General features: G+C 37.3%; 1 protein-coding gene across 1 annotated transcript; it reads left to right on the forward strand.

Annotated features, from left to right (window-relative positions):
• The first annotated feature begins 575 nt into the window (after positions 1–575).
• LOC103999622 (uncharacterized) lies at positions 576–9,240 on the forward strand. Its single transcript, XM_009421419.3, has 14 exons — positions 576–767; positions 1,827–2,095; positions 2,837–2,879; positions 4,051–4,077; positions 4,161–4,259; positions 4,704–4,885; positions 6,738–6,927; positions 7,016–7,129; positions 7,270–7,371; positions 7,570–7,590; positions 7,814–7,872; positions 7,985–8,075; positions 8,219–8,340; positions 8,904–9,240. The coding sequence occupies exons 2-13, from the start codon at positions 1,857–1,859 to the stop codon at positions 8,288–8,290; spliced, it is 1,239 nt and encodes a 412-aa protein (XP_009419694.2). The 5' UTR covers positions 576–767; positions 1,827–1,856; the 3' UTR covers positions 8,291–8,340; positions 8,904–9,240.
• The last annotated feature ends 341 nt before the right edge of the window (positions 9,241–9,581 follow it).

The following is a 9,581-nucleotide window of genomic DNA, read 5'->3' on the forward strand; positions in this document are numbered from 1 at the left end:
TATTTATTTATTCTAGAAGATTTTTTACGATAACCTAACCTAGTGATAAAATTAAGATGAGACGGACATCATCCTTCGTTTTTGTTTGCTCCTTTCTCTTTAATCATCTCAATTATTCTTTTATTATTAAAGTTTTCACAACGAGGATACACAATTTGACAGTAAGTCCTACTTATTTTAGCCGTCATGTCGCCAAAAATATTACGAATCATATAACTAATACGTTTAGCATCTATCGATCATAGAGAACCAATTAGCTAGTTCACGTGAACAGTTCAAATGTTCCTCAATAATTTTAACGCTGCGTATATGTTTGCATCGATCAATCAACTGACAGCTGGCAGCGCATGTGATCCGGCGAACATCCCGCTTCCCGCCACGTGGTGATAAAGCCCCTTCAAAGCCGTCCATCGCACCCCTTTCTCTTATCCCGACCGTCCGCTTGATTTGAAAAAAAAGGTTGCATCAAATCAGGCGGTTGAGATGGACGGTGGTGGAGGGATTCCAAACAGCCTCCACCACAGAATTTGTTTTCGGAAATAACTCCGCCTCATGCCTCTCTCAACTTAAAACGGCGGAAGAGAGGAGACGAGAACGCACGAGACGCTCGTCCTCCTCCTCTCGTTCCGTGCACTCTCAACCTCAGCACTCTCATCTCCGCAGTAGTACTACATCGGCGCTCAGAGAAGAGAGGGAACCCTCGATCGAAGTGCTTTCCTCTCTCTCTCTCTTTCTCTGTGCAGCCGGGATCTCTCTGGAAACTAGAGGTGATTTTGATCTTTAAGCTTATCCATGGTCTCTTTCCGATCTGGTCACACCCCATGCGCCTCTTTGACATGTAGGATTCGTGTTGTAGTTGAGGTTTTTGTTCTGTTCTTTCGTTTTCTGAATTGGAGTTGTCGCTTGATTTAGCAATAATGAATCGGCAGTGTTTCGTGGCCGGTTTAGTTTCATCGGGTTTTGGTCCTTGTGGTGGTTTTCCGGGTGTTCTTGGATCTGAATGATGTGTAGTCTTATGTGTTTCTTTACGGGTATTTCCTGATTGAGGCTCTGCCTTGAACGTGATTACTCTGTTCGGTTTCGAGATTAAATCATGGCTTAGTCTGATTTCGTGTTACCGGACGCAACTATCTTGATCACCATTGTTAGGGTTCTGATCGATGTTTTCGTTTCTTGTGGTATTACTGTGGCTGCTTGCAACGATGCTGCTTTGGTTTTTTGGCCCTTGTGCATGTTGATGTCTTGTATAACATGCAGGAGCGACTTTATATGTTTGGAATATCATTCTTCACAGGATAGGTTTTGTGCTCTCCATCATGCGAAGATTATAATTCAGCACAAATTATTTCTGTTACCGTAAGATACATGGTGGCCGAAACATCATGTGTGTGAGCGCCGGTGATGAGTTTTTCATCTTTGGTGCGCCAACTAGTATGGATTATTATTCTCGTAAAAAATCCAAACCATATGGATTTATGCACAACTAAGCCGCATTACGATTATTTTGTGGTTTCAGAGCTGCTGCACAGTCTGATATGATTTGGTTCTAAATATGTTTCACATGTGAGCTATGAGACTAAGAATCTTTTTTTAACTCGACCTTAGAACTTCGTGGGACCTTTAATATAGAGCAAGTGCTGTTGTGAGTCACTGTGTATATTATATTCCTCAAAACTATAATTTGATATTCTGAAGGTATAAAAAGTTTGATGACTTATAGTTCTCTGTGCAGGCAGTGGAACTTATTTTAGATGTGTCAGTACTCAGATTTATCGGTCATGTGTTCTCTAAGATTAATCTTGAATCTTTTCGTTGAAATTGTCTAGGTTGGGACTTGGGAGTAGTTAACTTCTGCAATGAGTTTTCTTAAAACAGCTCCTCCGCCTCATTGCTTCTTAAACCAACATTGCTCGCGATGGGCTCAAATGTACTTGAAGTATTGCCTTTGTAGTACAAAGGATGGAATTTCCTTATTTCTTGGAGCTGCCAGTATCATCAGCTGGGTAATTGCAGAGATTCCTCAAATCATGACAAATTACTGTGAAAAATCTACAGAAGGCCTTTCAATTGCTTTTCTAATGACATGGATCGTTGGGTAATGTTTACTTTTATCTCGCACCATGCTTCAAATTTTAACGAAGTGTTCTCATTTGGGTAATGCTCTGCATTTGAGTGTTTAGCTGAATCAGGATGTTTTACACGGTGTAACCTGTTCTTGGTTCATGTCAGCATAAAGCCGTTTTAGTTTGAGTTCTTTAGTTTCCCATACGTACCAAGTTTTGTTCTCTATATTAATAACAAATAGGGAGTGCAAGAATGGTGTTGTCATAATTGCAACATGTTGGCTGCTTGAGTGACGAATAAACTATTCAACATGATATCTACTCAAATACAAATTGATAAGATAATGTTACTTATTGACTTGCTGATGCTTTATTCGTCTTATGAATTGAGATAACAGAAGATGTTCTGATGCCTGTTTCACACATATAACTTGTTCCCAAGTTGATGATACAGTCCATTTGAGTCCTTTTCATGTACAGGCCTTGTGTTTCTAAGATGGCAAACAAACTCAGTGTTGAATTGTCTTGCATTTGTGCACTTTGTTTGTTTCATATCTGGGAGTGCTAAACGTTGTGTTCTTAAAAAAGAGAATTCATAGATCTCATCATTAGTAGCAATTTGCATCCCTATATACTGCTTATTAGACATATATCAAAGCTAAACATGTTAAAGCACCATTTAATTTGATGGGTTCAAACCCCTTCTCTGTTTCCAGCCTTACCTTTTTCATGTTTCTTTCTTAACTTCTAATAATGGATCCATTTACTTGCAGAGATTTATTTAACCTCATCGGCTGTCTGCTAGAACCTGCTACTGTAAGTATCATTGACATCTATGCATGTAGAATTGATCATTATATCATTCTCCAGGTTTTCTCATATGGAGATCATTAGAAGTTCATAGTTGACTGAGTAACCTTTCTAATAAGCTACATTGCATTATTTTGCTAAGCTTGGTGTACGGTGTTTGCAGATTTAGATCTATCAACTGCTGAACTCTGTCAGGAACACGTTGTTAAACTTGTTTCCTGATTGTGCTTTTTTCTGTTATCACCTTTTGTATCAGCTGTAAAAAGTTCTGATGCCCTTCTGACTCCTCTCATGCTTATTCTGAAGTTTAAGAGTATGGTCTGACTCCTCTCTGCCTATATCCATTGACCTAGCTCTTCAGCATGGATATGCATTTGATCTTGCATTGTATCAGTTCCCATCTCTGATCTAATGAATTATCTACATTTTTTAGAATTTATCACAAGTGCATGTGCCTAGAGTCTAAGCCAATATTTTCCTTAGTGATTACTGAACCCATTCTCTTACTATAGGTATGCTAGAAGTACATTTGCTTGGTTTTCTACTCTTTAAACTTACTAGGGGCATTGTGTATCCACTTTTAAGAGTAATAAGGGGCATTTTCTGAGTATTCAATGTGTGCTGTCAGCACTCTTTTGTCAAATGATTTTAACTTTATTCATTACTTTCTATTGGGTATGGGCAGTTAGGCACAGTGCCTTCTTCCGTCTTCCATTTTTGATGTAATCGTCCAAGAATGTTTCTCTTCTATCCACTCTTTTTTCAAAGTTATACACAATACAGGCACTATATCTACCTAATTATTTCTTCCTAGTGTAGAATGTCAAGCAAGCAATGATCCTTTCACCTAAGCCAGGTCAGTTGATCAGATTAATCTCAGGTATTTGCCACAATCTCATTTATTTGCTCTCACTTCTGATCCCAGTTGTATCCCTATTATGGACCACATCATATCTTCCCAGCTCTCTGATATTAGGTTCTAGAAAAGCCTACCAAATTGTGAACTGGGTTTTAGGCCAAACAAACATTCATTGTGATGTCACACTGGCAATGGTGTCACAGTAATGAAAAAGGATAATGTCTTAGATATTTTACAATATGAAGTTGATTGCCAAAAAAAAAAAAAAGAAGTTGATTAAGAATTCTGATTTGCTAACTTCTATGTTTATTTTTGCAGTTGCCGACACAGTATTATGTGGCATTGGTGAGATTTTCAACTTAAATGATAGTAAATGTTGCATAATTCTACTACTTATCTTGGTTTATGGTTGTTATATTGACTTGCAGCTATACACAGCAAGTACAGTTATCCTGACTGGGCAGACTATGTATTATGGTTACATTTACCATAGACTTGAACCAAACAAACATGGAATACATGTCAAGGTAATACATACTATCTGATGTTATAGACCTCCAGTAAATAAATGGAGATCTTAATGTCTTTGTTAAAATATTGCTTGAGGCAAAACTTTCACTTCTTCTTTTGTTGCCAGAGACTTGGTGTATGCTAGTAATTTGCACCATTTAACTCATAGGTAATATATTGGTCCTCATTTGACCAATATAAACTGAGATTACATATGTTATATATCAATTTAAATAATTACCGAATAGTGAATCTTAAATTTTGGGTCCTTATATGTGGAAATCTCAATTGTAGTGTATGGACAAAGTTAAGATAGTTGTTGTTGCCTGTTTGTACCTCCATGCTTCCATCTTGACTAAATTCTATTCTGCATATTTTGGTAAATTTTGATTTGATTGAATGGAGATGATTTACTTTCTTTAGAACCTTATGGTTTTTGATATCTTTAGCTATGATTTCAGAGCCAAAAGCATCATCAAGAAGATGGATCAGCAGAAGAGTGCCTGCTGGGAGATTCAAAGAAAACTAGAGTTCATGGTTACCGATCAAATGGCACAAGTTCGTCAAAGGAAGTCAACATACCAAGCTCACCAATTCCAGTTGAAGTACTTTGTGATTCCTATGGGAGTGACTTCTATTACACGTAGGTTTCTTGTTCATTTTAATTCTATTTTTTAGGTTTTAAATCTGTATCTTCATTTATGATTAGACTGTTTTCTGAAGTTGGCAAATGAATTTGTACAAGTTATGATATAAATATATTGTGCGAGACAAGTGACTTGAGTATCATCTTTTGATCCTATTGTAATAGATTAAGGGTTTACTATATTTATTTTTCTTTGTAAGACACGCCTTGTACAGTCTCATCTAAATCATGACCTACATTACTAGGTTTCTATTTCTTATGGTTTGGTATGACTGAGTCAAGAAATAATGTTTAAGATATAGGATTTCTAAATAAATCCAATATCACGTAGGACATCACCACATGGACCATTCTTGGGCATTATCTCTTCATGATGGCTTGCTTACTAGAAATTCTTACCAGCCTGTATTCCAGATTTAGTAATCTAGCTGCCAGTTAATTATCTGTCAAATTGAATGGAGGGACTGGTGGCATATCTTTTTAAGCTTTATTCAGTCACATCTGCATGATTCAGCAAAGTGTAAATGAATGATCCTGTTATGATTAATTGATCCTCAGGTCCTGATTTCTTTTAATTCTTTATCTGAAAAGTAATCTCCAGTGTGGTTTAAATAATGACAACCTGTAAGTAATTAACCATTTTAATCTGTCAAAAATGCTTTGTCACATTAATTTCTCTTATAGACCTAAAATATAAGTAGGATATGGTGAAATTTTTAAGATAGCTAATAATTCCTTCTCGCTGGTTGATTCATTAGTCTTCCCAGAATAGGTGTAAGGTTCAGATCTCAGATAGTGTCAATTGCAGACTTTGCTACTATCAGGAACTTTGCAGCTTATGTTCCCAATTTTTTTGCTGCTTATGTTCTTATATTTTGATTGTTTCCTTCTATCCAATAACGAAAACTTTCTCATTTGCAACCACAATCTCCTTCTCCGATCCCTCCTCTTTCAGATCAAAATGAAAATGCTTTCTACATTTTGCACATTATGAAGAAAGAGTCATTGTAATGCACATATCAACCCTGTTATGATTTTTCTTCTAGCATCAGCCTTTGCTAAGTGTTTCAGGACCCTGATATCTTTCTTTTGGTAGAAATAACAAATGCCAAGGCAAGAAATGTTATCATTGTTAAATATATAATTAATCATGTTTTTTTCAAGGGGGAACTGCCTCAAATATATTCACGAGGTATGAACAAATATCCAAAGACCTAGGGAACTAAAGTACAAAATGAACCTTGTAATATATAAAAACCTAGACAAGACTAACCTAATGATTCTACATATTGCAGGATGTGTTCTCAGATATTTCCTTCAAAGAGTTTGTGAAATGATTTGGAAGTCTTGCCATGTTTCTAATAGACATTGTCAACATTCCTATTTCGTGTTCCCATTCCAGATGCTCCATGTCTATGTAATGTATAAGCCTCTCCATAGATCAAGGAAATAGTTATTTATTTTGGCATTTTATTTTACTGACAAGGTTGTCAGCTTCCAACCAGTAATAGTACAGTTGCAGCAGTGGAACAAGTGATCCTTCTTTAATGTAGCATTGTTATATTAAATCAGTTTTAATTTGTTATGGATTCCATTGCGAATGTTACTTGTGAAGTGAATTTAATCAATATTTCTTTCTTGGTAATTCAGTTTGAGCTTGATGTGTTAGTCTTGACAAATGTTCCATGTGAAGTGAATTTAATCAATATTTCTTTTTGGTGATTCAGTTTGTACTTGATATGTTGTTCTTGGATGTATGCTAATCTGTATTTGTGGTGTTCATTCATTGTTATTCAGTTTATCCTCCATTTGTTCTTACTTTTGCATATTTACCAATCGTTGATGCCAGGTCAGCACGGTCTTTATCTAAAAGCCCCGTGCCTGCTTTTGGTGCTTGGTTACCACATTCATGTGACAATGGAGGGTCACCACCCAGAAGTGGCGATCAGCAATCTGTAGCAAAAGAGCCTCTAACTGACAGGATTATTTTCCCGCAATCTGCACCACCGAATTTGAGTACTAAAAATATGCTTGCTGTAGTGAGTATAGAATAGCTGCTCAAAACTTTTCTTTTTGGATTTTACATAATGTGATAATGAATTGTATGGGCACATGCTTCAAATTCAGGTACCTTCAGCTGTATTTTTCTTTGGTATGTGTGTTCTTCATCTTTGCACCAATGATGTGCACACTGCATCACCTAATGGAATGGTCATACGAGTCGGACGTAAGTTGTTTCAGGTAATGCTAGTCCGTATTCCTTTTTGAGTTAATGCTGCATATTTGCTTGAGCATGTGAAGTCTTCTTTTATCTTGTCTTTTGATCATCTTTAAAAGATCGCTGCAGAAATGAATTACTTATTTTACTTAACCATTCATAGGACCATGTTCAAGATGATGGAAGCATTGGAGTCGGAAACTTACTTGGTTGGGCAATGGCAGCTATTTATATGGGGGCAAGGCTTCCTCAGATATATTTAAACGTGAGAATGAACTCTATGCGTATGAAATACTATTAATAGTCAGCAAATTTCTTTATCTTTGGCACATTGCAAGGACTACGGCAACTTTTTTGCAGTGGGAACATGCAACTCTGCTATTTTGTTGTATCCTCATTTTTACATGGCTATTTCACTTTATGTAAAACTTAATCTGACTCTGTGTTTTCGAATATTTTGCAGATTAGAAGGGGCAATGTTCAGGCAAGATCTCATATCTTATGATCCTTTGTGTGGCTAATTTTTTGTTAAGACCTCCACCCATACATTCTGCCCCACCATACTTACCTGACCCCCACCCCACCCCACCCCACTCCACCGGAGGATGTGGAAATTCTTTTTAAATGCTTTGATTAACATGTTATTACTTTTTGTTAACTATATTGGTTAGTTGACCACTTGGTGTGATCATGTGTCTCTCTTACAGGGCCTTAACCCGTTAATGTTTGTTTTCGCGGTGAGTGGAAATGCAACATATGTGGGAAGGTATGGTGTGTGCTGAATATTTTGATGGCACTTTTAGAAACTTCACATAGTCTTTCTGGGATTGTGCTTTTAGTCGAGGAGCAACTACCATATTCTGCAATTTTCTGTGCAGTATTCTTGTGGAAAGCTTGGATTGGCATAAAATCAGGCCCAATCTACCCTGGCTAGCTGATGCTGGAGGATGTATACTACTGGATGTTTTCGTATCCTTCAATGATATTGTTTGTTTTATGTTCTATCAATGGTTTTTCTCAGATGAATGGAGTTTTTCTCTCACTGCCAAATTCCATATTTGTTGTTGATATCTAGCGATCGCTTGAAGCAAAAGTCTCTTTAACTAAGTCAGATTCTGATCCAATTTGTCTATTTTCATTATCGGAAACAGCAGAGGTCTGAATCTAAAGATAACCCAGCTTAACAGAGAAATATGATAGTAGAAGAAATTCCAGAGACGAAATTTCCACTCAGGTACCCTCTTTTCTGAGTTCTAATTTACTATTGAGTACCTCTTAGCAAAGACACTATTGAGATAAAATTACCAAAGGATCTAGAATTTTGATTCTTCTTTTTAAATCGGCCTCCTAATTCAATGAAATGCTACTGTGTTTTGAGTCTATCATCAAATTTACAAGTCAATAACACTTTGCTACTCTTACGCTTCAATTTTCCATAATTAGAGGCCTGAACAAAAATATTTTGCCTGCATTCTAGCTGCTATCAGTGATGTATCCGGGAAACAAGATTTTGAGTTTTCGATGAACATTATCGCATAGACTAGGTTAGCATGGTTGATGGAAAATTTGAGCATGGCTTGACAGATTGTTGCCATCCCTCCCGGAATCATTTCTCTAATTAAACTCACTATCACTGTGAAAGTTTTCTTCAATGTGACAACCCAAGCCTGACACTGAATGATTTTTGTCCCAAAAAAGCACTCATGGAATCCGTTTGGTGTTGTATCCTATCCTTTTTGAGTCTTGTGATCTTTCTGATGGTAAATGTTCTTTTTGTTGCTGGTGAATACACTGCAGGGGGATTCTCTGGTTGTTTTACTTCTACATGATCGAGGAGGTACCACATCGGACTACCACTTACAGAGTATTGCATTTTTTTGCAAGCTCTCACAGACATTCGGACCTGTGCATGAACAGGAGTTGGAACTCCGGACATCTGATGACAAGGGTCATTTTTGCTTTGCTTTTGTTATTCTCCACTGGTGACTTGAATTAGTTTGTAATGGATTTGAAATATTAGAAACCAAGTTATTTTTTTGGCAGAAAACCCATAATACATTTGAGAGAGGTTGTTGCTACATTTAGTGTACATAATTCAATTTAAATGCACCAGAAGAGCTACTTGGTATTTATATGTGCACCAGTTACAAACAGATTCATCTATGGCCAAATTGATTCGACGGAGACCTTGGCATCGCTATGGTCGGTCTGATCGTATCGCTCCTCCCTTGGAGGAATGTAACAGCAGAAATGGCGTCGAGGGAAGAGTGAGCACTCGGCAGTAGCTCCGCCTTTGCCGCTCTGAAGACCTCCGATAGGATATGGATGGACTAGAGAAGCCATCGCAACAGCTTACTTTTCTACGTTCGGTGATCAAGGGTGAGCAACCATGGTTTGCGTGTTCGCTGCATAAATATAATGAAGCTGTGTGCTTCAGCACGTTGATTACGATGGCTTCTCTCTGTCTCTGCCTTC

Source organism: Musa acuminata, chromosome BXJ1-10 (assembly GCF_036884655.1).
Source record: "Musa acuminata AAA Group cultivar baxijiao chromosome BXJ1-10, Cavendish_Baxijiao_AAA, whole genome shotgun sequence".
Classification (NCBI taxonomy): Eukaryota; Viridiplantae; Streptophyta; class Magnoliopsida; order Zingiberales; family Musaceae; genus Musa; species Musa acuminata.